This window comes from Natator depressus, chromosome 6 (genome assembly GCF_965152275.1).
Source record: "Natator depressus isolate rNatDep1 chromosome 6, rNatDep2.hap1, whole genome shotgun sequence".
NCBI lineage: Eukaryota > Metazoa > Chordata > Testudines > Cheloniidae > Natator > Natator depressus.
In genome coordinates, this window is record NC_134239.1 from 10,398,559 (window position 1) to 10,425,309 (window position 26,751).

The 26,751-nt window shown below is 51.0% G+C and overlaps 2 protein-coding genes across 2 annotated transcripts; one reads left to right on the plus strand and one right to left on the minus strand.

Annotated features, from left to right (window-relative positions):
- The first annotated feature begins 304 nt into the window (after window positions 1-304).
- Window positions 305-25,538, plus strand: LOC141989672 (uncharacterized). The gene is made up of 6 exons (XM_074956605.1): window positions 305-614; window positions 3,055-3,174; window positions 3,817-4,993; window positions 13,413-13,514; window positions 21,556-21,821; window positions 22,890-25,538. The coding sequence occupies exons 2-6, from the start codon at window positions 3,096-3,098 to the stop codon at window positions 24,176-24,178; spliced, it is 2,913 nt and encodes a 970-aa protein (XP_074812706.1). The 5' UTR covers window positions 305-614; window positions 3,055-3,095; the 3' UTR covers window positions 24,179-25,538.
- On the minus strand, window positions 10,818-17,593 carry LOC141988553 (uncharacterized). Its single transcript, XM_074954359.1, has 3 exons — window positions 17,489-17,593; window positions 16,733-16,844; window positions 10,818-14,464 (listed from the first exon to the last, which is right to left on the minus strand). Exons 2-3 carry the CDS (start codon window positions 16,803-16,805, stop codon window positions 13,095-13,097), a joined length of 1,443 nt encoding a protein of 480 aa, XP_074810460.1. The 5' UTR covers window positions 16,806-16,844; window positions 17,489-17,593; the 3' UTR covers window positions 10,818-13,094.
- Window positions 25,539-26,751: the final 1,213 nt, after the last annotated feature.

Sequence of the window (26,751 nt, forward strand, 5' to 3'; positions counted from 1 at the left end):
CCATTCCCCTTCCCTCAGAGCCGGGCTCCCCGCCTGTCTATAATCCTGTGCCTTCCTCCTATGCTGACACGGTGTCTCCTGGGAGATCAAGTAATGTGTCCTAACCGCCACACACACAAACACACTGCATTTCTCATCAGACACCCCCCCCCCTCCTCCCACCCATGTCAAGGCAGACCCTGTCTCAGGTGACCAGGCTATCCCTGGCCCTGGGAGGGGAGTGGAACTCAGGACTCCTGGGTTCTCTTTGCAGCTTAGGGGGAGGAGGGGAGTCTAGTTGGTTAGAGCAGGGGGGGCCTGGGTTTTATTCCCAGCTGTGGCAGCCATAACCCATGGGCTGCCTCTGATTTTGTACCACGCTGCCGCCTCTGCGCCCCCTGCCCCGGGTTCAAATCCTCCCACCAGGAATCTCCCTCCTCGTTTACTTCTCCGTTCCCCAGCGAGCCGGGGCACCAATGGGTTAAAGACACCAAGCGCCTGGCGTGTAGCCTGAAGCAGGGAGGGGGACGGGATAGCGGAGGGACCTTCCTGTGCCAGCCTCGGACACCTGGGTCCCGAGCCCAGCTGCCCTCCCGCCGCAGTCTGCAGCTCCGGGGGATCGCCCCGGCCCGGCGGTGAGTAGGGGCGCGGGGAGAGGCGGCCGAGGGAGGGAGGGAAACAGCCGCAGAGGCAGGAAATCGCTGCCTGGAGGAAGCAGCCTCAGGGCCGGGGGGGATCGGAGTCGAACCGCGGCTGGGACCGGAGAGATCCCCCCCCCCAATCCCTGGGTAGCCCCGGGGTCTGTGCAGCTAGCTCCGCAGTGCAGGGGTTAAGCAAGTTGTGCAGCAGGCTAGGCGCCGGCCTGCCCGGGGGAGCGGCTGTGCCAGCGATGACCCCGGGTGTGGGCTGACTTAGGCTGGGGGGAGGAACCCGGCTGTGGAGAAGGCATGAGGGATGGGGGGCTGGTGTCTGGTGGAGCAATGACTGCCTCTCCAGGGAGCCACCTGCTCCCTGCCCACCAAGGGTGAGTTAGTTTGTGGTGTGGCAGCTGGAGCTGGGACTCACCCAACTCCTCTAGATGCCCACGTGGTGGGAACAGCAGCTGGGCTGGGGCTTAGTTAGTGGCCCCCTGTTAGTGGGACTTCTGCTTTTGGGGTTCATTAACGTCAGTTTTTCGGGCGTTATTTTTTAACAATTTTTGAGTTCTGTGTAGCTATCCAAAAGCCGGGGAGGGGGGGGTTCAGGCCTTTCCCTTTGTATCAATATCCTTCATTTTGCAATTTAAACTGAGTAAATCAACAGAGTATTATCACTTTACTGTATTATCAATATTATATTGTAATGAGGAATCTATTTGCTATGGCCCCTTATGCGCTTTTACCTAGCACTGTTTCAAACAGCACTATGTTAGAGCACACTAGGGAGCTTCTAGTGCGCACCAGCAGGGTCCATATGGACCAATTAATGCTCAACACATTCCTTCATTTGAGAAATCATACTCCTGTAGTGCACATGACTGCTCCGTCTAGACAAGCCCTTATAACCCTTTCCAATGTTTGATTTCTTTTCTTTGTATTGGGGTGTTTTGTTGGTGTTTATCAGCTAAAACCTAAAATCAGATGCCCTACCCATTAGCAATGCCCCGGGCATCCCGTGCCCAAGTAATGGCAATTTAGGAGGACATCAGGTCTCTTGTGATATGCAGCGTAGCTGTAGCTGTGTTGGTCCTAGGATTTCAGAGAGACAGAGTGGGTGAGGTAATATCTTTTATCTGGGGTTGTCAAATGATTAAAAAAAATCACAATTAATCACGAGATTAAAAAAACAGTCACGATTAATCACAGTTTTAATTGCAGTGTTAAACAATAACAATATCAATTTAGATGCATTATAAATATTTTTGGATTTTTTCTACATTTTCAAACATATTGATTTCAATTACAACACAGAATACAACGTGTACAGTGCGCACTGTGTATTATTTTTCAGTTCACCTCATGCAAGTTCTGTGGTGCAACCTCTTTATAGAGAAAGTGCAATTTATAAATGTAGAATTATTTTTTTACATAAACTACACTCAAAAGCAAAACAATGTAAAACTTTAGAGCCTGCAAGTCCGCTCAGTCCTATTTCTTGTTCAGCCAATCGCTAAGACAAACAAGTTTGTTTACATTAGCAGGAGATAATGCTGCCCGCTTCTTATTTGCAATGTCACCTGAAAGTGAGAACAGGCGTTCGCATGGCACTGTGGTAGCTGGCGCTGCAAGGTGCTTATGTGCCAGATGCGCTAAACTTTAGTATGCCCCTTCATGCTCCGACTTGCAGATTCTAAAGTCATAATAATAACTCTACATTTGTAAGTTGGCTTTCACAATAAAGAGATTGCGCCACAGTACTTGTAGGAGGTGAACTGAAAAATACCGTTTCTTTTGTTTATCTTTTTTACAGTGCAAATATTTGTAATCAAAAATAGTAATATAACCTGAGCACTGTACCCGTTGTATTCCGCGTTGTAACTGAAATCAATATGTTTGAAAATGTAGCAAAACATCCAGAAGTATTTATAATACATTTAAATTGGTATTCTGTCATTGTTTAACAGTGCGATTAAAACTGTGATTAATCGTGACTATTTTTTAATCTAGTTCATTTGTTTTCCATTAATTGCTTGCGTTAACTGCAATTAATTGACAGCCCTACTTTTATTGGACCGAACTTGGGACACTGGCACTGGCTGAGTGCTGGGCAAGGACTCCAAACTCCTGGGTTCGATTCATGGTTCTGCTATAGACCTTGGGCAAGTCACCTTTCCTCTTTGGGCCTCAGTTTATACGCCTGCACTTTGTCTGTTTAGAGTAGACAATAAGCTGTTCAGGGCAGGGAGTGTCTTCCACTGCGTCCCTGTACAGCACCCAGGGCAACAGAGCCCCAAACTCGGTCGTTGGGTGCTCAGGCGGTCCCTGGCACAATGGGGCCCTGATCTCTGCTGGGGTTTCTAGGTGCTACTGTTGCAAGTGACAGTAAGAAGTTCTCAGTGCTGTGATAATCTCCAATGCCTCCTCTCTGCTGTTCCAGGGGCAGGCGTCCCCGTTCCCAAACCCCACCTCGTCTCGCACATGGAGCCATGGGAAGAGCTGCAAGTCCCAGATCCCCAGTGCTCCAAGGAACAGGAGATGCCAAGAGGCACCCAAGAAGGTGAGGGTATTCGGAGACCATCTGAGAGAGACCATGCTTTGATTTCACTCCTGGCACTCCGGCAGGTGAATAGGGAGGAAAGGATAACAAACTCCCTCATCTTCCATGCTAGGCAGGCTTAGCTTCCTTGAGACACTCCCAGCTCAGGAGATTCAGGGAGGCAGTTTCTCCCCCTTAACCATCATGTAAAACCAGTCTCTCAGGGAGTGTGTATCTCTTCAACACCTCGCTCACCCTTGGTCTTTTGACTGTCCCCTCCCCCCTTCATGGGGGCGGGGGTGATTCAGGCACAGATCCTCAAAGGTTCCCATTGATTTCAGTGGAAGTTAGGAGTTGGAAGTACCTTTGAGGATCTGGATCTCAGCCCTAGGAAGGTGGGTCTGGCCCACCAGAAGTGGGAGGGCAGAGGTCGCTAGTCCTGGGTGTGCATCTCAAGAGCTCTGACCTGGGCTATTGTCCAGCCACGGTTCCTGACTGCCAGGATATGGAACTGACCCGATAGATGCTGCAGTAACCCTCTGTACATTAGGCAGACAAACATCTAGAGCGGCTATAGATTATTACAGGCCACTCCTGATCTGCCCCAGGGCACCTCCTCTGGGCATCAGTGCAGCAATGACTCCCATCTGGCTCCTCTTACAGGTGCCGAGATCCCACGTAGAAGCAAGGAAGAGACTTTGCAGCATGAAAGGGAAGCAGCCAGATGCAAAGGGAGTGTGTCCTGTAGACTCAAGGGGGGCGATGGCTGGGTGGAAGGGCAGCAGGATCCTGGACCTCTGGGCTCCATTTGCGTGAAGAGTGGCATGAGCGACGGGTCAGCGGGTGGCATCCCAAGCCCCATCACCTGCCCCATGTGCGGGAAGGGCTTCAGCCGCAGGTCGAACCTCACGAAGCACCAGCGGGTCCACACGGGGGAGCGTCCCTTCTGCTGCACCCAGTGTGGGAAATGCTTCACTCAGAGCTCCAACCTCTGCCGGCACCAGAGCCTCCACGCAGCGGGCGAGGGGCCCTGGCGCTGCCCTGAGTGTGGGGAGAGCTTCACAGGGAGCGCAGGGCTGGCCAGGCACCAAAGAACGCATGTCGTAGGGGAGAGATCCCACTTCTGCCACCAATGTGGGAAAGGCTTTGCCAGCCACTCGCTCCTGACCATCCACCGGCGCAGCCACTCGGGGGAACGGCCGTTCTCATGTGCCCAGTGCGGGCGCAGCTTTGACCGCAGCTCTCTACTGGTGGAGCACCAGCGCACCCACACTGGGGAGCGCCCCTACCGCTGCCACCAATGCAGCCAGGGCTTCACCCGCGCCACCCACCTCAGCCGGCACCAGCTAATCCACCGTGGCGAGCGACCTCACGGCTGCCCCGAGTGTGGCCGGCGCTTCCGGCTCCGGGCTGCGTTAGTCAAGCACGTGCGGAGCCACACAGGGGAGCGACCCTACAAGTGTGCTGAGTGTGGGGCGGTCTTCGCCAGTGTCTCCTCCCTGGCTCGGCACCGCCGGAGCCACGCCGGCGAGAAGCCCCACCGCTGCCCTGACTGTGGCAAGAGGTTCGGGCAGAGCACTGCCTTCGCTGAGCACTGCCGCACCCACACCGGGGAGCGCCCCTACCGCTGCCTGGAGTGTGGCCGCGCCTTCGCCGGCAGCTCCAACTTCATCCGGCACCAGAGAGTCCACACCGGGGAGCGGCCCTACCAGTGCCAGGACTGCAGCCGCACCTTCCGGGTCAGCTCCAACCTGGCCAGGCACCAGAGGACTCACCACCAGGGGCTGGTGGCCACTGAGTGTGGAGAGACTCCCTTGCTGGGACAGGCAGGACAGAGCTAGGGCCACTGGGGGCATGGGCCAAGGTGGAGCCAAAGGCCGGGGGAGCTGGACAGGGCTGGGCCATTGCAGGTTTAGGCTGAGGTGGAGCTGAAGGCCGGGCGGGGGCTGGCTGGGGCTGGGCCATGGCGGGCATAGGCCGAGGTGGAGCCGAAGGCTGCGGGGGTTGGTTGGGGCTGGGCCATGTCAAGTGTAGGCTGAGGTGGAACCAAAGGCCAGGGGTGTGGGTTGGGGCTGGGGCCATGGCAGGCGTAAGCTGCAATGGTCAGAGCACAAGGCAGGAGCAAGTGGCTGGTGGCTGGATTCTCTGCAGCCCTGAGCCAAGCAACACCCCATGGAGCAGGATCAGACGGACTCAGGGAAGGTGGCTCCTCCATCTTGCCGCACCAGCCCTCTCTTCCCTGCCATGGTGCTGAACTCTCCGTCCAGTAGGAAGCGCTGCCTCCTAAACCCTCCTCCCACCATTACCGCCAACTTAGGCCAGGCCTGCTGGGGCAGAGCTCTCTCCTTTCATCCCCCCAAGGAAGAAAGGGCCAGTGTTGGCCCCTGGCTCCAGTCTGCTGCTCACAGGGCTGCGCCATGGCGACAAACTCAGAGGTGCCCCAGGGGCAATCCCGCCCTAGGAGAGCTGCCCGTCTTTGCTGTATAGACCAGCATCAGGCAGGCTGGGTCCTGCCCACAGTGCCGCAGGTCTCCGTGGGGTCTGTGCCACCCCTTGCCCCGAGCCAATGCGACTTGAGCCGCAGCAGGTTTGTTGATATTAAAAACAAAAGCCCACACCCTGTTGTCGTGTTTTCATGGTTCCCAGGTGAAACGTGGGGTCGGCCGACACACTGAGCCCCGGAGCTGCCTGCTGGGCCATGCTCATCCTCGTTGCACTTTAGTTCCCACTCTCCTTAACGTCACTCCCCGCTGGAGTCACTGTGGCTGGCGGCACTGCCTGCAGACTCAGCAGACGTTGGCTTTCTCGAGGGTTAGCTCTGAAACCTGGAAGGACCCTGCGCTCCAGAACCAAAGCCCTCAATCCCAGAGCCCCCTGGGCCAGAGCCGGGGGCTGGCCACTCCTTAGCCCCTGCACTTGGATCTTCTGTAACGAAAGAGTCACAAAGCTCAGAGAGAACAGAACCCAATTGGGGATCGAGGCAGAAAGAGATTCCTTGAGTGAAGGGTCACTTCCCACTGACTTTGGGAAACTCCTTCCCTTTAGACTCTCTTGGAAATAGAGGGCCTGCTCCCCCGCTGTGGTAAATCAGCTGTCACTCTCTTGATTTCAGTGTAACTGCTGACTTACACCAGCTGCCAATCAGGCCCATTGACCTGTTTGTATGTTAGGCTTTTAGGGGAAGTGGTGATGTCGGGGGACCCTGGCTCCCAGCAGTGAGGGAGAGCTAGGCCCAGGTCCTCCAAGGTCTGTGGGCTTCTAACTTTCTTTGAAATCCAGGGAAGTTGGGTGCCTACACACTTTGGAGGATCAGGGTCACAGAGACTTACCTAAAGACACCCAGAAGCTCATTGGGAGGGCCAGGAATAGAATAGGTCTCCTGAGTGCCAATATGCTGTGCTAACTGCTAGGCATCGCTGTCCCCCTGACGGTGTTCTGCTGAACATGTGTTTTAGTACAGTTAAATGCAAGGCCATTCATCTGGGGACAAAGAAGGTAGGTCCTAGTGTAGGGCGCTGGACTGTGTCCTGGAAAGCGGGGACTCTGAAAAGGAGCTGATGATCATGGTGGATGAACTTCCAGTGCAATGCTCTGGCTAAGAGGGGAATGCAATCTTTGGGCACGTTAACAAATAAAAGCTGCCAGGAGGGGTAGTTAAGAGTGTGGCAGGACACACCTCACCACCTTAAAAACATGGAAATAGGCAAGGAGAAAGTTTGTGCATTTGCGGGGGAGAGGTCAGGCTCGATACTTCTGTACCTGGAAAGATAATGGAGCAAATAATTAAGCAATCAGTTTGCAAACATCTAGATGATAATAAGGTGATAAGTAGCATGAATTTGTCAAAAACAAATTGTCAAACCAACCCAAATAGCTTTCTTCGACAGGGTACCAAGTCTCGTGGATGGGGGAACGTGGTATATCTTGATTTTAGTAAAGCTTTTGATACTGTCCTGCATGATCTTATAAATAAACGGGAAATACAACCTAGATGGAGCTACTATAAGGTGGGTGCAAAACTGGTTGGAAAACCATTCCCAGAGAGTAGTTATCAGCGGTTCACAGTCATGCTGGAAGGTCCTAACGAGTGGGGTCCCACAGGGATCAGTTCTGGGTCCGGTTCTTCATCAATGATTTAGATAATGGCATAGAGAGTACACTTATAAAGTTTGCGGATGGTACTAAAGTAGGAGGGATTGCAAGTGCTTTGGATGACCAGATTAAAATTCAAAATGATCTGGACAAACTGGAGAAATGGTCTGAAGTAAATAGGATGAAATTCAATAAGGACAAATGCAAAGTACTCTACTTAGGAAGGAACAATCAGTTGCACACATACAAAATGGGAAATGACTGCCTAGGAAGGAGTACTGCGAGAAGGGATCTGGGGGTCATAGTGGACCACAAACTAAATATGAGTCAATAATGCTGTTGCAAAAAAAGCGAACATCATTCTGGGATGTATTAGCAGGAGTGTTGTAAACAAGACACGAGAAGTAATTCTGCCACTCTAATTAGGCCTCAACTTGTGTCCAGTTCTGGGCACCACATTTCAGGAAGGATGTGGACAATTTGGGGAGAGTCCAGAGAAGATCAACAAAAATGATTAAAGGTCTATAAAATATGACCTATGAGGGAAGATTGAAAAAATTGGGTTTGTTTAGTCTGGAAAAGAGAAGACTGAGAGGGGACATGATAACCGTTTTCAAGTATGTAACAGGTGGTTACCAGGAGGAGGAAGAAAAATTGTTTTTCTTAACCACTGAGGCTAGGACAAGAAGAAATGGGCTTCAATTGCAGCAAGGGAAGTTTAGGTTGGACATTAGCAAAAACTTCCTAACTGTCAGGGTGGTTAGGCACTGGAATAAATTGCCTAGGGAGGTTGTGGAATCTCCATCATTGGAGATTTTTAAGAACAGGTTAGACAAACACCTGTCAGGGATGGTCTGGATAATTAGTCCTACCTCAAGTGCAGGGGACTGGACTAGTTGACCTCTTGAGGTCCCTTTCAGTTCTATGATTCTATGATGGTTGTGGTGGTCCCTTCCGGACTGCTGTCCAAGCAGGGTCACCTGTATTGCCCTCTGCATGCTCATAACACTCAGGTCTGCATGAAGACAAGGGCAGTAATCCAATCTTATACTTCCGCCAGTGGCCTGCAGGGGTCAGGCATGACGTTTTCCCCCCAGCGGCACAACTGGGCAATGGATTCTGGGTTATTTGTTTTATTCACCTTTCTCTGTATCATTAGGGATTGACCACATCTGGAGGTAGGACACCGGAGGGTGGACCAGTGCTCAGAGCTGATGTGCCTTGTTTGCATGCTCATGGTATAACTGCTCACCAAATTTGTGGTCAGGAATGAATTCCCCCCCAGGTCATGCTGGCAGGGAGAGCGCACACCATTCCTGGAAGTACTGGACTACCCAGTACTTTGGGGAGGCGTGAGTGACCACCCTATCTCCCCCCAGCTCTAATCCACTAGACCCCACTCCCTTTGCAGAGCTGGGGCTAGAACCAGGAGTCCTGACTTCCTGCATCCCTACTTAACCCACTAGACCCCACTCCCTTCGCAGAGCTGGGGATAGAAACCAGGAATCCTGACACCCCCCTTTCCAATCCCCCCTCTAACTCACTAGACCCCATTTCCTTCCCAGAACTGGGAATAATTGGATCAATGGAGATGGGGTCTGTTCCTGAAATGGATGCTCTGACAGGGCGCATTTGTGTGGGGTTGCTCTTTCAGGGAGACAGTGTCAGTATAGCAGGAAGGCACAGTGTTATAGATGGGGTGGGGAGCTGGCTCCGGGGGTCTCTGGGGTGCGGGTGAGGTCTGGCTGGCACATAGCTCTGGCACATTCACTCTGAACAGCAGTGGTGCGTGTGGGGGAGATCTGGGTCTGAGCCGCATTCCAATATGGGAAGGATCTGTTTGTGCTGAGTTTGGAAGGGAGCAGCTGAATCCAGTCTGGATGAATGCCACGATGCTGCTGGGGGAGGGGACGAGCTGCCCACGTGTCAGACCCAGGAGACCAGTTATGATGTGTTGGGAACCTGAGCTGGAGATGCCCTGAGAATTCACAGCATCTGACAGCTCACTGCATGGATCACAACTGCACAGACATTCCTGTACCGCTTACTCCCATCCCTAGACTGGGAATAGAACCCAAGAGTTCAGACTCTGCCCCCTCACCAGCTCCACATTCTCTCAGTAGCTTTGACAGCGTGGTCTAGCCACAAGGACACTGGCCTGGGAATGAAACCTGCTGAGGGATTGTGAATCAGACCGTTTACACCTTTTTACACCTGTTTACATCTTTTTTGTTCTTTTGAGAAAATCAAATGACTGAGCAGCAGTTGGGAGAAAAGATGTCTGAGTTAAAATTGTTAAACAACAACAAAAACCACCAAAGAAAGAAAGAAAGAAAGAAAGAAAAACTTGACCCAGAACCAGGACAAAAATGCAGGGAACTGCTTATTGAAATGGCAAGTCTTATTAATGGAATAAAGAGAGAAAAATAGAAACCCACATGTAACTGAACCAGACAGGATTTATGGCAAGGTGCAAACAAAAGAGGGACTGAAAAAGATATTCCAAAGGAAAAAAGTTTGGAAGAGGGTTTGGCAAGTAGAAAACATTAAACAAATGCAGCTTGGTAACATCCAGGTCCCACCTCCTCATGAGATTAGGGTTGCCAATTTTATTTGGACGTATTCCGGGAGGTTTCATCATGACATAATCTTTAATTAAAGATGAATCTTTAATTCCTGGAGACTCCAGGACAATCCTGGAAGAATGGCAACCCTACATCAGATGCTAGCAGTTGTTGCTAAACCCACAGATAAATATAACCTATGACGGCACAGGTGAGGTTAATAACAAATATCCCTTAATTTGCTGCATCATTGTTAGAGTCCTTGAGTTAAAAGCAAAATTCATCCTCCAGGGCAGAGTTAAGGTCATGAGTGCACATCCCTCCATTTCTGACGGCACTGTTAGAATGCTGTAGCTAAAAGTGAACAAATACCGCAGATATTTGGGAGTTTGGACTTAATACCTTCTGCCAAGATTTTCAGAAGTGACTAGAGATTTTGAGCCTGTGTGTGCCCCAGCTCAATACCTTAAAGGGGGCCTGATTTTGGGAGGAAAAGTGCTCAACCCTTTATTCAGAATCAAGCCCTTTTAAAGATGTCCCAAACCTTTTAGGCTACAGAGGTCCAATCCTGAAAGGATCATAGCAATTACGGCTTCTATCAACACTTCACAAGAAGCAGCCAGGTCCTGGATGCATCTGAGAAGAGAATCTTAGGTGCCTCTAAAGTGGTACCTAATAAATATGGTTATGGAGGATTCAGGAAAGAAGAGTTTAACCCAAACATTGTCTAAATTGGGATTTGTGCTGATTCCAGCTGCTCGTCATGTATCTGTCCCAATGTAAACCCCTAAGGAAGACTATGGAAATCATTACTTCTATTGGTGCAGGGGATGTCTTGAATCGGGGCAGATTTCCAGCATACAAAAGATCTTGAAATCCCCTCAGGAAATCTGATCTAGAACTTGTTAAAATAACAAAATTTTTCACCATGAAAAATTTCATTTTTTTGAGAAAGAAAAGAAAGAAAGAAATGTAAAAACATTTTATTTTCAAATCACAATTTCGGTCTGGATTTTCAAAGAAAAAAGTTTTCAATTTGGGGATTTTTGAGTTATTTTTCACTCCCCTCCTTTTTTCCTCACTGCAAATGATGGGTGAAAGTAGAAATGAGACAGAAAGCGTGTTTGATGAGAGGAGAGCAAAGCAAAAAAATCCAATTTGAAATTAAACAAAAATGTGCATTTTGTGATCACCAGTCAAATTTTTTTTGTTGAAAATAACATTTTCATGAGAAAAACTCCATTTTTCACTAAACTTCATTTTTTGCCAGGAATATGTTTTGCTTACAAAATATCAATTCACTCTGATTAATTTAATCCCATTGAATTTAGAAACCAAATTCTCTTCAACTCCTTTGAAAAATCCCAGCTGGGAAGGCTAACTCCTAACATCCAAATCCAAGTGGTGGAGTCCTAACAACAGTAGTTCAGTCTTTAACAAAACACTTCCTGAAAGGCAGAGTTAAGGTTATTAATGGCTATCCATTAGGCCTCTGGGGCAAAAATTGGGCGTTGGTCCTGCTTTGAACAAGGGGTTGGACTAGGTGACCTCCTGAGATCCCTTCCAAGCCTGATATTCTATGATTCTATGATCCCTCAATTTGTGATACTATTCTTAGAATCCTGCAGTTAACAAAGTTTTTTGCCTGGGGAAAACAAACCTTTCCTTGGTTTTTATTGTTCATTTTTTGTTTTGTGTTTTAACAAATAAAACAAAAAGTGTAGGTTGTTATTTCTAATCTTCCCTAAGTACTATTTTTAAGTGTTAGTTTTCTAAAAAACTAAATACATAAAAGTTTTGGGAAAAGAATGGAGGAAAATGTTAATTTTCATATTACAAATATATATACATAATATATATAAAACCAGGGAGGTTTCAAGCAAATAGGAGTGACACTTCCAAAAAGTCTTGAAAAGCAAGGAGCCAATTCCATTGTGATGTGTTGTTTATTCTTGTATATCCAACTCATGGGGTCTCAGCCCCCAAAGGTGATTGTTACAGGATCTGAAGGAATTTGGGCACATGACTCTCTTCCAAAGCTGATCAAATGCTGGTCTGTCCCGTCCCCACCCCCTTTTTTTTTTTTTTTTTTTTTGGACAAAACAGATTTTTTTTCCCCCCTAGAAATTTCCATTCCATGGAAAAGTTGGTGGGATTCATTGAAAAATACCTGGAAAGTGTTTGGGTTTTGAGGGGAAGGGATAGCTCAGTGGTTTAAGCATTGGCCTGCTAAACCCAGGCTTGTGAGTTCAATCCTTGAGGGGGCCATTTAGGGATCAGAGGCAAAAATTGGGGATTGGTCCTGCTTTGAGCAGGGGGTTGGACTAGATGATCTCCTGAGGTCCCTTCCTACCCTGATATTCTATGAACCCAAATTTTCTCACCTTTAGGTTTGTTGACAAAAACCCTAAACATTTTCCACAAACGTTTAGATGAAAAATTTCAAGGAAACACATTTTTCCCAACCTTGTTTTCATTAAAAAATTTCATGGGGACACACAAATCATTTCCTGACCAGCTCTCATCCATTAGACCCAATCCCAACCCAAATGCATGATCCCATGCTACCTTGAGCTAAAGGGGTGACTCCCCCAGCTGTGAGTGAGCAGTGGGATATTGTAGTAGCCAGGGATGTGCACCAGAGGGAGACATGGCCACAGGCATTAAGCCCACAAATTACTCCTGAGCCTTAGAATCCTGGCTATAAATTCAGCCTCTGGTGAATTCCTAAACCCTTCACAACTGTGAGACACATGAACAAATTCCACCAACTCCATTGGGATTGGAGCAGGTTCACAAATGCCTCCAAAATTTAACCCCACCAGCCTGGCCACTCTAAGCAATCACAAATCATGAGTCAGCCCCCAGAATAATCATGGCTTAAAAACATCATGAGGTGTTGAAAATCATAAATGTAAGGGTCTGTTTAGTCATGATTCTGAGCCATTTGGAGTAATTTTCCCAGCTTTTCTCCCCAACCATGAGGATCAGAAAATGACTTTTTTAAAAAGCTGAGATTTTCCTATAGTCACATGACTTTTGGGGGGAAAATATCACGAACAATTTTGATTAAAAGAAAAAATTTGTTCCAGAACCAAATTCACTTAGTGAAACTGTTTTTCTTTCTGTCCCTTGATCAGCTCTAGCACTACACCTGCTCCCTGTCCCTCCTTAGTGGCTGGATAAAGGATTACAAGTCTGTATCACCCTCTTGGCCTGGTAACTCAAGCAACAGAGGAGTCCCGGGTTCAATCCCCACCCAGGGCAGCCGGGGAATGGAGGGGCTTAGTTGGCAGGTGGGGAGGGGAGTTCATTATCACCATCGTCCACCACAATAATAGCGGCATGGAGCTTCTGATGCTGCGCCAGCTGCGAGGGAAAGCAGAACCCTTTGCCGCATTGGTGGCAGCGGTGGGGCCGCTCCCCGGTGTGGATGGCCTGGTGTTGCACCAGGTTGGAGCTCTGGGCAAAGGTGCGGCCACACTGCCCACAGGCAAAGGGCCGCTCACCGCTATGGGTCAGTTGGTGCTTGCGGAGCACCTTGCCATCAGCGAAGCCCTTGCCGCATTGGTGGCAGCAGTAGGGCCGCTCCCCACTGTGCAGCCGCTGGTGCCTCAAGAAGCTGGAGCTATCACTGAAGGCCCGGCCACATTTCGGGCACTTGTACGGGCGCTCCCCAGTATGGGTGCGCAAGTGCTGTGTCAGGTTGGAGCTCTGGGCAAACGCCTTGCCGCATTGGTGGCAGCGGTGGGGTTTCTCACCAGTGTGGACTCGCTGATGCTGTGTGAGGTGTGAACTCATGCTGAAAGTCTTCCCACACTCAGTGCACCGGAAGGGCCGCTCCCCGGTGTGGATCCTCAAGTGCTTAAGGAGCGGCGATCGGTCCACAAAGCCCTTGTGGCACTGGGGACAGCGGTGGGGGTTGTCAGGGCTGTGCAGCCGCTGGTGTTTGGCCAACTGGGAGTGCAGACAGAACCCCTTCCCGCACTGTGGGCAGATGAAAGGCTTCTCCGCCAGGTGGGTCTTCTGGTGCTGCGTCAGGTTGGAGCTCTGGCTGAACCCTTTGCCACACTGGTGGCAGCGGTGGGGTTTCTCGCCAGTGTGGGTGTACCGGTGCTCAATCAGGTGTGCCCGGCGCCCGAATGCCCTCCCACAGTCGGGGCAGCGGTAAGGTCGCTCCCCAGCATGGGTGCGTCGGTGCTGGGCCAGCCGGGAGCTGTCGGCGAAGCTGCGCCCACAGCTGGGGCAACAGTAGGGGCGCTCGCCTGTGTGGGTACGGGCATGCTTGGTGAGCGACGAGCTGTCCACAAAGCCTTTGCCACACTGGGGGCAGGTGTAGGGGCGCTCTCCCGTGTGGGTCCGGCCATGCTTAACTAAGGACGAGCTGTCGGCGAAGCCTTTGCCGCAGTCGGCACAGCGGTAAGGGCGCTCACCCGTGTGTATGCGCCGGTGCTGCACCAGGTGCGAGGGCCAGGTGAAGCCTTTGCCGCAGTCGGCACAGTTGTAGGGTTTCCCTGAGTTGGCAGCGGGGAGCGTCATTGGTGGCCATTCCTGGTCGGGGCTGGGGGACAACTCCCACTCGGACCCGCTTGACAGCGCCCCGTCCTCCGGGCCAGGACTCCCCTCCTTGTCCCCGCTCTGCGCCTCGTCGCCAGCTGGAACAACACGGAAACAGATCACCACTCACTGGGCTGAAAAACCGTCTCCCAACCCACCCTCTAGAGATGGAGCTGGCTGGGAGCCCGTGTCCCAGCATGACACGCAGGCTAGGAGAGGGATCGTGGGCTGAAATCCAGGATGTGCTGGAGTCCAGAGTGCAGCTCCCATAGGACTTATGAGGCATGCTTTTTTTAACAGTGAGAGTAATCAACCATAGGGACAACCTACCAAGGGTTGTGGCGGATTCTCCATGACAAGATTTAAAGCAAGTGTGGAGGTTTTTCTAAAAGATCAGGCCTAGTTCAAACAGGAATTAACTCAGGGAAGTTCTCTGGCCTGTGTGATACAGCAGAACAGACTAGATAATCACAGTGGTCCCTTCTGGCCTTGGAATCCATGATTCCATGGGCTACAATGGGGCCAGGACTTCACCTGTGGATGTCAAGGCCAGAAGAGCCCATTGTGCCCATCCAGTCCAGCCTGAGAACCCAGGCCAGAGAACTTCAACCAGTATCAAGATCCTTGGCTGTATAACTTCATAGATTCCAAGGCCACAAGAGACCATTGTGATCATCTAGTCTGACCTTCTGTGTAACACAGGACAAAGACCTGCCCCCAAAATCATTCCTTGGGCAGAGCTTTTAGAAAAGCATCTAAACTTGATTTTAAAATTGTCAGGGATGGAGAATCCACCATGACCCTTAGTAAATTGTTCCAATGGTTCATTACTCTCAATGGTAAAAATTTACACCTTCCTTCCAGCCTGAATTTGTCTAAGCTTCAACTCCCAACCACTGGATTGTGTTAGACCTTTCTCTATCCCAGTGTAGACTTATAGGCTGTGGTCAAGTCACTCCTTAACCTTCTCTTTACTAAATTAAATAGATTGAGCTTCTGGAGTCTCTCACTATAAGGCAGGTTTCCTAATCATTTAATCATTCTCGTGGCTCTTCTCTGAAACCCTCTCCAATTTTTAAGCATCCTTCTTGGATTGTGGACACCAGAACTGGACACAGAATTCTAAGAGCAGATGGACCAATGACAAATACAGAGATACAATAACCTCTCTGCTTCTCTTAGAGATTCCCTTGTGTATGCATCCAAGGATTGCACTAGCCCCTTTGGCCACAGCTAATGTTTACTAGAGGGGAATTAACCCCTAGGATTCTCCAAAAGATGAGTACACCTGGGGTAGATGGGCAGAGAGATGAACGTGGATGGAGATAGCCTGACAGGGTTCTGTAACTCACCAGTGTAGCCCAGTTTGTGAGTTGTGTACACTTCTATAGCAATCACTGTTAGCATGATCTGCCAACCAAGAATTAATGTAAGGCCAGCAGGGCCCATCGTAACCACCCAGTCCACCCTCCAATGGCTATTAGCCAAGATAGTTAGAGATGCAACCCCATGCTCTGGGTGTCCCTAAACCTCTGGCTGACAGAAGCTGGGACTGGACGACAGGGGATGGATCACTCAATAAGTTGCCCTGTTCTGTTCATTCCCTCTGAAGCATCTGGCACCTGCCACTGTCGGAAGACAGGATACTGGGCAACATTGACCATTGGTCTGACCCAGTCTGGCCATTGTTGTGTTCTCCTGCCTCACCTAACTCCCCAGTGATTCCTTCCTCCACCCAGTAACTCCTGGCTGAGCGACACATGTCTATTTAATTGGAGAAATCTGAGAAACATTTTGTTTGACAAATCTGAGAATTCACAAGGCCCAAAAAGTTGGTTCCACTTTATCATAAGGCTCCATCTATAAATGATTCCTCGATGTCTTAAAGAACGGTGACTGAATAGATACAGTGCCCAGCAGCTCAATACACTCCTGAAAACCATGGGGTATAATTGTGATTACTATTAGTGTGATTTATGTGTATTACTGTAGCACTTAGGAGCCCAAGTGGTGGACCAAGACCTCCTTGTCCTAGGCACTATACAAACACCGAACAAAACCATCTACACACCTTCCAGCGCTTATAATCATTCACCACACGTGCCTGTTCCATGCTTTCAACAGCTGGGCCTCGGTGATTAACACTTTACCTGCCATTTATAAACAGAATCGCTATATAAAGTGTGTCTGAAAAAACAAGTCCATCCAGTATGTCTCAGATTACTTATCCAGCTGGAGTCACAACTGACCCCGTCACACTGATGTGGCAGCTCTTGGTTCCCGTGCTGAACTGGACGAGATGAGGCAGGACTGGCTGGGCTCACTGTGTCCTGGGGATCCAGGGTTAGTTAGGAAGTGTCTCTCACCTGTGCCTGCTGGGACGTGGCTGTCACTGGAGCACCGGGGATCCAGCGTGCATGGCTCTACCTCTGGCTCCATCTGGGACTCACGGCTGGTCTGGGGGTTGGAAATCCGGCCCTGAGGACAGAAAAGAGGGGAGACCAGGGCTGGGTTAAACACCTGTTACAGAGGACGCTCTGTGAGTTTGAACTTCTTGCCTGGAGGGACATGGCGGGACATGGCAAAAAGGGCCAGGGGACCCGTGGGCACAGCATGGGGGGTCCTGAAGACAAAACATCTGGGTGGAAGAAGTGCTAATGTGACAGGCAATGGGGATCAAAGGAGGGATCTTGGCTGCCTGCTGTAGTTAGGCCCAAAACAGATGTGGCCAGCTCAAGGAGAGAAGTCCTCCCTGGGCCCAGCTTCTGCCTCTGGGAGAGGTGCATAAAGGACACCCCTTCCACTGCTGCAGGAAGCGCCTCTGCTCCGGAGTTCCCAGGACAGCGCGGTCCCTGTGCCCCTGCAGTGTGGACATGCCCCGAGCGCGGCCAGACTCCGCAGCAGGGGCTGGAACAGAGACGCCTCTAGCGGGGACCCTGCGCGCGGCCCCGGGCGCTCAGCAGAGAGCCCCGGGAGCGGGGGAGCTTGGAGCTTCCTTGGGACCAGCGGGCTGGGAGCGGGGAATCTGCCTGGTCCCAGCCACGGGGCAGCTCCGCTCCCCCCCCGGGCAGCGATTTCCTCCCTCCCGCCCCGGAGCCGCGTCTCCGCCGCGCCCCGCTCACCGCCCTGGGGGGCCCGGGGCTGCAGCCGGGGACTCGCCCTGCGCGCACACAGGCCGGGAGCCGGGCTGGGGACCCAAGTGTCGGCCGGGGCTGGCACAGGAAGGTCCCTCTAGTTATTACGTCCCCATGCCGGGCCGGCTTCTCCGGCTCTGATCTGAGATGAGGAACTCGGTGGGTTTAACCCATCCCTCCCCAGGCGGCAAGGGAGCGGGTTTCTCTCCCTCTCGGGCCTCTGGCTGCCTGCGGGAGCGAGCAGCTGGGTCCGCACAGGGTGTCAAGTGGCTCATCAACGTGGGTGCCAACCTCAGGGCAGAGTGATGCAGACCAGGGCACAGACCCCAGACCGGTTGTGTGTTCGATACCTCAGATGTCACCAAGCATCAGAGGTGAACTCCTCAAGCACTAGAATAACTGGAGTCACTGGCAGTTGCCGTGGGCACTCTGTCTAGCCTGCCACCCCGGGCAAACCTGCTTTTGTGCGAGATGGTCCCTTACCCCAAAAATCACAACAATATTCAGGTTTCAGAGTAGCAGCCGTGTTAGTCTGTATTCGCAAAAAGAAAAGGAGTATTTGTGGCACCTTAGAGACTAACCAATTTATTTGAGCATAAGCTTTTGTGAGCTACAGCCGTGAGCTGTAGCTCACGAAAGCTTATGCTCAAATAAATTGGTTAGTCTCTAAGGTGCCACAAGTCCTCCTTTTCTTTTAACGATATTCAGGCTACTCACAGTCCCAAAGGACCGGTCACTTACCCCAGGTCAGTTGCACCTTAGATCTTCCCCCAAAGATAACACTTGTGGCCAATCCTTTAATTAACTAAAGATTTATTAACTAAAAAAAGGAAACAAGAGAGTTATTCACTGTGAAAGTAGAATGAATTATATTGAAATTATAATTCATTAAAGAAATGCTACTTGAAGGGTTTGTTGAAATATAGTTGTCAGGAAGAGAAACATTAAGGAGTGTGAGACAATGGGTCCTCAAACTAATTAACTTAGAGCTCCTGCTGAGCTAGGAGATTGGTAAACGTTAGTATGCAAATAAGATATGCATGTATATTTGTCAGTTTCTGCTTCCTTTTGTCTCTTATGTTAAATTGGCTTTGGCTTATCTGTATAAATAAGTTAGCTTGAACCTCAGAGCGGGACTCACATATCTGGGTGCATTGGCAAAGCGCTTTGCTAATAAACAGAGTGGTCTGACAAATTATGTGAGTCCTGAATCTGACTTTGACATCACAAAGTTAAAGCCGGTAACTTACACACACAAATGAGTTACAGTCTTAGGTTCCAAAAGATGATAAAATCTGTTGTAATGTGCAAGCACTATAAATCCTCTGGAGCTAAGCAGCTTGCTTCAACTCAGTAATATCGCCCTCTCTGCATTCCAAGCAGCAGAGTGATGACAATTTCTTCTTGAGGGGGATTTGATTCCCTTCCCCCAGAGTTCAAACCCTGCTGGGACAAGCGCATGTCCCCTTTTTGTGGGGAAAACAATCAACAAAGTATTTTGGTTCCACTCCACAATGGTTTGTCTGCTGTCTATGGGCCTTCTTTTGTTGGGCAGGAGGTGACACCTCTCGTGGTAAACGAGTATCGCACACGTGGTAATGCTTGTCGCCTGACTGTGAGGGTTTCCAGTTTCATAGCAAACACTTTAATAGTTACAGAGCAAACACTTAAATATTACCTTGTAACAGAAGATTCAGACATTATAATTGAGATCAATGCCTGCAGCAACTCACAAGCATTTTATAAAGTCCAAACACAGAACACATTTCTATGAAGCTAATATATATTTTAACAATGCTAACACACAGGTGAACCGGTCTGGTTTCCAGCTATGCATCTGTCAGTATTCAGTGAGGCCTAGGGGCCTTGGCATGAGCTGGCACCTTGTCTATTGGTGTCACAGCACTGTTCTCACAAAAGTCTATTGGGGGAAATCCCAGGGAAGTGAGAGCAGCATTTGGGCCTTTGATGGCAAAGCAAAGCTCTCCCACCATTGGAGAAGGGTTTCAGAGACGAGCTACAGGACCTATTTGAGGTCTGGAAAACCTGCTCTATAGTTAAGATTATATTTTTATTGGTAACTGCCGATAAATGTCAATTTCACCATCCACACACACCCATAGATGAAAAACAATTTCCGCTGTAATAATAAAAATTTACAGATAGGTAAAGCAAGAAACATGCTGATTGAGAACTAGAGTTTGATTTAAGGCTACATACCTTGTTTTATTTTGACATGTGACATTGACCATTAGTGTTTTAGTAAATATAAAGCTTTAACTTTTTTAATCTCGAGATCTACCATCATTAAATAATTATTGTCTGACATCTCCCCCCACACACCCTGTTGGACCTCCTATAATTTCCCACAACTGTGAAAATTTATATAAATATTGAAAAAATTGCTTCAAACCAAACTGATGTGATCCATCGACATTATTTTAAAAAAGAAAATCCTGCCACACCTGCCAATAGTGAGGTACCAAAGGACTTCAATGGGTTTCGTTTATTCGAGAGAAGGTTAAGAGGTGACATGATCCCGGTGTAAGCACTGACATGGAAGGGATGGCTGAGAGCAGAGGGCTCTTTATCCTTCAGTTTAGGCAGAGCATGATCCACTGGCTGGGAGCAGAAGGGAGACAAATGGAGGCTGGGAATTAGGAGGCAGTGTTTATCTGGGAGGGGAATGAACCATTGGGAGAGCTCCCCTTAGGACGGGGTGAATTCTCCATCCCTGGGAGTCTGTCAGTGGAGATGGGGCGTCTCTCTCTCAAAGCTCTGCTCTAGCTCAGCCAGGAGTTACTGGGCCAGAGGGCAGGAATTGCTGGGGGAGATTCTCTGGCCTGGGTGAGGCAGGAGCCTGACCCAGATGGGCACAATGGGCCCTTCTGGCCGTGAGCTCCATGACTCTAAATCCAAGCTGTTATAAATGACTGTAGGGCGGGAGGCAGAGGTTGCCCACAAAATACACCAGCAGTATAAGAGGGAGTCTAGTCTCTCAGGTGTTGAGGGAGAAACTTCCAGTCCACGTGTGGAGGCTGCAATGAGATTTGGCCAGAGGAATAGCGGAAAGACAGACAATAGGCCGAAAGGCTAGGACAGAGAGAAGGCCTGAAGGGTGGCAAGATAATTCTGGGGAATTTTTGCCTAACACAGAGATGTCAAAGATGCCCTAGGGTCAGATCCTTCGCTGGTGTAAATCAGTGTCACCTCAATGGAGTGTTGCCGATTTACATCAGTTGGGGATCTGCCCCCATTAGGGTGACCAGATGTCCCGATGTTATAGGGACAGTCCCAAACTTCAGAGCCTTTTTCTTATATAGGTGCCTATTACCCTGCACCCTTTATCCCAATTTTTCACACTTGCTCTCTGGTCACCCTAGCCCCCACTGAGCCCAGTTTACACCAGTGGGGGATCTGCCACATTTCTCACAATGCATTGAGTGGCTCATGCAGCGTCATGGCTGGGGTGGGAAGGGTTAAGCCCAGTGACTCCTGGGTCTGCCACTTCACAGAGCAGACGGCTGGGACGGGGACAGGATAACGGAGGGACCTTCCTGACAGCGCGGTCCCCAGGTCTGGCCCGCGTGTGAGCAGCGGGTCTGGGGGGATCGCCCCAGCCGGGCGGTGAGTGGGGGGCGCCGGGCTGCCGCGAGAGGCGGCACCCGGGGAGGGAGGCAGGAAATCGCTGCCCGGGAGAAGCCGCTGCCGGGAGGAGGGGACCGGCCTGGAGAGACCCCCGCTCCCCCAGCCAGCTCCGGGGCAGTATGGGCTGGGAACGGGGCTGGGGTAGTGGGGGCGGGCTGGGGGCCGGGGAGCATCGGCAGAGCTGTGCCTGGGGGAGGCTCCGACAGACCCAGCCTGGCTCTAGCCAAGGCTACCGGCCTCTTCCCCCCCCCCCCAGCCCCCAAAGCGCCCCCTGCTGGCTCTGGGGATTGAGCGCGGGTCTGTGCTCCCCTCCGCCGGCTCTGGGGCACATTCCCTGCAGTCTCCCCTCTCCCCCGTGGGTCCTCCCAGGCCCTGGCTCCATGGTGATCTGTTCGGCTCCTCCCCAGGTCAGGGTGCATGCCGGTGAAGGTTGAACAAGTGGCCTGGGAGAAGATGGCATCCCCTGGGGCATTATGGGAATCTCCCGGTTCCCAGCTGGACCAGCCGCAGCTCCATCCAGAATGTCTATCCCAGGAGGAGGAGGGAAAGGGTGAACCTGCAAGACCCCACTATGAGCTGCTTTCTATCCCCAAAGAGAAGCCCCAAGCTCTCCAGGAAACAGGACACCAACGTGAGCTTCTTTGTGACATAAAGGAGGAACCCCTTGAAACGGGTAACAAATCACTTCTCCATCCCCCGCCCTTACTGCATATCTGTGCACCGCCCAGCATGATGGGTACCTGATCTCGGTCGCTGTGTGTCTGTGCAGCACCCTGCACGATGGGTCCCGTATCTCAGTCACTGTGTCTGTGCAGCGCCCGGCATGACGGGGCCCTGATCTCAGTCACTGGGTGTCTGTGCATCGCCCAGCATGATGGGTACCTGATCTCGGTCGCTGTGTGTCTGTGCAGCACCCTGCACGATGGGTCCCGTATCTCAGTCACTGTGTCTGTGCAGCGTCCGGCATGATGGGGCCCTGATCTCAGTCACTGGGTGTCTGTGCATCGCCCAGCATGATGGGTACCTGATCTCGGTTGTTGTGTTTCTGTGCAGCACCCTGCACAATGGGTCCCTGATCTCAGTCACTGGGTGTCTGTGCAGTGCCCGGCATGATGGACCCCTGATCTCAGTCACTGGGTGTCTGTGCAGCACCTGGCGTGACAGGCCCCTGATCTCGGTTACTGTGTGTCTGGGCATCACCCAACATGACGGGGCCCTGATCTCAGTCAGTGAGTGTCTGTGCAGCGCCCGGCGCGCTGATCTTGGTCCCTCTGCCTCACCCACCCCACCGATCTCCGTCACTCTGTGTCCGTGCAGTGTCCAGCCTCCCAATCTCACTTCCTGGGTGCCTGTGCACCACCCAGCACGACAGGGCCCCACTCTCCGTCACTCTGTCTGTGCAGTGCCCGGCCCAACGGGGCCCTGCTCTTACTTGGCACATGTATCTATCCGTGTTATTTATCTGGCCTCACCGGTGCCAGGTCTGAGCATCTCACAGTCATTTGTGAGTTTAGCCACACGCAGCCCCTGTGAGGCCAGGAAGGATCAGGCTAAAGGTGAGGCCCAGAGAGGTTCACCCAGCATCACTCAGGAAGTTAGTTTCAGAGCAGGAAATTGAACCCAGATCTCCTGACTCCCGGTCCAGTGCCCTAAGCCCTGCACCATCCCCATTCATAGGTGCCCCTGCCGTAGATGTTATAACAACAGACTGACTCTCATCTGGATTGTCTCCTCATTCCAGCTGTTGACAGGAAGCTGAGCAAGGAAGGTGCCGACACTGCCCCCTCTGCCCTCAGCTCCCTGTGCCCATTCTCCCTCTGGGAGAACCTGGCAGACTCCACTGGCTGTGGGGACGAAGTACTCAGGGATCCCACTGCTAACCCCCAGCAGGACAAGCCCTTCCGGTGCAACAAAGAAGAGGTGTTTGAGGATCCCACCCTTGCCCCTCAGCTGGATGGGACACTTGGAGATCTCACCTCTGCCCCCCAGCCAGCCGAGAAGCCATTCAGGTGCAGCGAGTGCGACAAGACCTTTGGGCAGAGCTCCCACCTGCTGCAGCACCAGATCACGCATACCGGGGACCGCCCCTACCAGTGCCCTGACTGCGGCAAGCGCTTCAGCTGGAGCTCAGCCCTGTGCCAGCACCAGCGCATTCACCGCGGGGAACGCCCCTACCAGTGCCCTGACTGCGGCAAGCGCTTCGCCCAGAGCTCCAACCTGACCACACACCGGCGCACCCACACGGGCGAGAAGCCCTACCGCTGCCCACAGTGCGGCCGCGGATTCAGCCAGAATGCCAACCTGCTGACCCACCAGCGGGTGCACGCAGGGGTCAAGCGCCACGAGTGCCCCCAGTGCGGACGGGTCTTCGTGGAGCGCTCGTCCCTGCTCAAGCACCAAGGCGTGCACCTGGCGGAGAAGCCATACCAGTGCCCCGAGTGCGGGCGCAGCTTCACACAGGGCTCCACACTGGCCCAGCACCTTCGCATCCACACCGGTGAGAAACCATACCAATGCGGTGAGTGCGGGAAGTGCTTTGGGCAGAGCTCGGCCCTGGCCCAGCACCGCCGGGCCCACACAGGTGAGAGATCCTACCACTGCCACCAATGCGGCAAAGCCTTCAGCCAGAGCTCCAACCTCATCACTCACCAGGCCTCACACACCGGTGAGCGGCCCTACAAGTGCCCGGACTGCGGGCGCGCCTTTGGGCGCAGCGCCCATCTGGTTACCCACCAGCGCACCCACACTGGGGAGCGACCCTACCGCTGCCACCAATGCGGCAAGGGCTTCAGCCAGAGCTCCACCTACATCCAGCACCAGACCACCCACACCGGTGAACGCCCATACAAGTGCCCGCAGTGTGGCAAGGCCTTCAGCCAGAACTCCAACCTGCTCACCCACCAGCGCATCCACACCGGTGAAAAACCTTACCGCTGCCACCAATGCGGCAAGAGCTTCCGGCAGAGCTCAGGCTATCTGCAGCACCAAAGGACCCACACAGCCTTGCAGCCCTCCACCACACCCACATAATGGTGCTCGCCATGGGGACTATGGGTCTAACATCACAAGCCTCCAATGTTTGTGCTAACTCAGAGACATGGTGGGAATTACAAACCACAATATGTTGCCCGGGCAGCAGAGGGTTACACACAGTTGGACATGCACCTAACTCTCCTGATAGGGCTAAAGCAGCGACACAGTGGACTCATAGATGGATCTGGACTGAACATGGGTTTTCCATTTCATGGGAAATTCTGTGATTTTTTCGGGGGGGAAATATCCATTCCAAAACAGAATGAAAAGAAACAAATTCAAAACTTCCCCTAAAACAAAATCTGTGGGGGAGGGGGAGGGAACATCTAGTGTTGACCAAAACAATTTGTTCTGGGTTAGACTCTCTCATTCTTTATTATATACCATAATATACAATTTTTAAAATATATGTAATACGCAATTTAAAAAATTGAAAAGAAACATTATTTGGAAATGGGAAATCAAAATGTTCCGCTAAAGGTCAAAGCATTTTGTTCCAGTTTTTTTCCTAAATGAAATTTCATTGAAATCGATGTATTTCCACTCGATGAAATGGCAGTTTCAATGAAATGGCATTTTCTGACTGAGACATATGGCATCACAAAAGTTCCAACCGCCTCTTTTCAATAAAGGTTATACATTGCCCTGCCAACACAAACTGTGGTTACACCCAGGCAGACATGCACTGGAAACATCAAACAGATCTTCTTGTGCTGACTTGTCCCACAATCCACTTAGAACTCACTCCCCAACTAGATTCATTTCTCTCGATTTCTGAGGGGTCTTTAATCTCACAGACAAAGGCAGAAAGAGATCCGCTGGCTGGGAGCTTCCCCAGGCAGAACTGCATTGGGAGAGCAAAAACTTTTCATCCACGGGAAGGTTGAAAGGCTGGAATCACAACATTTAAACTATTCAGTCACTGAGTTCGGGTCACTAGTAACAGCCTATGTCTCTGAGATCTCAGCTTGCAGATCTAACTAGACAAGGAGTATAGTCTGCTAAACTAGATTCCCAGCTGGCATAAATCAGGTATAGCCCCAACAAAGTCAATGGGGCCAGATCCCCAGCTGGTGTCAATTGTCCGTAACTTCATTAGAGTCAATGGCCCAGATCCCCAGCTGGAGTAAGTTGGCCATAGCTCCACTGGGGAGATCTTGTCAGGCTGCTTGGAGATTTGAACACTCACTGGGATGTGAAGGAGGCCGTGAGTTAGAGTCACACGTCCCGTATTTGTGTTGTGGATAACAAATCGGTTAACCTCTACCATGCTCTGAGCTGTGGAGGCTGTATTGAGATGACTGGCTGTGATGGAAATGTTGCATTCCCAATATTTGTACTTTTAACATTTGTTTTGTGAGGTTGTTGTTTTTTCTGGAACTTTCAAATAAATTGAAGGAAAAACTCAGAACAAAATACCAGTTTTTCCATAGCATTGTCATGGTTTGTCATTGTAATCAACTTCTCAACTTTGTAAAGTGCCCAGGGTCAAGGAATATTGACATGAAATGAAATCCCAAATCACATACGTTTTATTAACTAAAACACAGTGGTACAAACACGCAAAGTTAGGTTAAAGTCCAATGAATTCCCATCTATGAACAATAACCCACATCTTCAATGGCTGGAAAGGTGGGGCTTATTGTTTGTCTTCAAGTCCAAGCTTGTGTTGTAGGTGGCGCTTGGGAAGGGCACCACCTGTTGCTCCCCAGTGGGCCCCCTCCTGTGCGGGTGACTGTTGCTATGGGACCCCGCATGCCATGCTGACCCTAACTTGGCCCGCGGGCAGGGTCCAGGAGCAAATGCAGTGGAATGAATCGGGAAAGGCGGCGGATGCAGCCACCCCAGCATGGTTGCCCGACCCTTGAGCCTGGCCTACTTTCAGGGGCCCTCACAATACACAGCCTGGAGGGCAATGGGAGTGGTGCTTAGCCCAGTAACCCAGTGTGGTGCTAGGGAGCGCTGCAGAGAGTGGGATGGGTGCTCAGTAGGGGGCATTGTGATGCAAGGAGTGGAGTGGGGGCTCAGTAGGGGGTGCTGTGCTGAAGGGAGCAGGTGGGGGGGCTCTGTAGTAGGCATCATGATGCAGGGAGCAGGGCAGGGTCCTCTTACGCTTTCCCAATTCTGGGAATTCTCTGATTCCTATGGCCCCTATTTGGATGCAGGATTCATCTTCAGTGCCCGTCCCAAAGCTCCATCTGGCTGTGACACCCCCCAGGGGCGAGTGACAGGAGAGAAACACCATTTTTCACTTCACTCTTTCCTTTTGTCTCACACTGAATTATTACCAGACAACATTGGTTTCCTTTTTCGATTTAAGGTAATGGACGAATACAATCAATTTGTATTCTGGCTCAGGGACACTCTATCCTTTGATGACTCGGGGGGGGGTCCTTCTACCAGTCCAATATCTCCATGCCTGGCAGCACAAGGCAAGCAATTATTTACATACTGCTCCATATCAGTTCTCATATTTGGCCACCAGCTGCCGCTTGCAGCCTGCTGAGTGTTTTCTCCATGTCTAGATGTCCATTATTATGGACTAGGGTTATCACTTCAGATCTTATTTC

Coding starts and splice junctions, on each gene's coding strand:
- LOC141989672 (XM_074956605.1), top strand. CDS start 3,096: ATGGAGCCATGGGAAGAGCTGCAAGTCCCAGATCCCCAGTGCTCCAAG. Junction 3,175..3,816: donor GCCAAGAGGCACCCAAGAAG/GTGAGGGTATTC, acceptor CTCCTCTTACAG/GTGCCGAGATCCCACGTAGA. Junction 21,822..22,889: donor GGAGGAACCCCTTGAAACGG/GTAACAAATCAC, acceptor TCCTCATTCCAG/CTGTTGACAGGAAGCTGAGC.
- LOC141988553 (XM_074954359.1), bottom strand. CDS start 16,805: ATGGAGCCAGAGGTAGAGCCATGCACGCTGGATCCCCGGTGCTCCAGT. Junction 14,465..16,732: donor CCACGTCCCAGCAGGCACAG/GTGAGAGACACT, acceptor GTGTTGTTCCAG/CTGGCGACGAGGCGCAGAGC.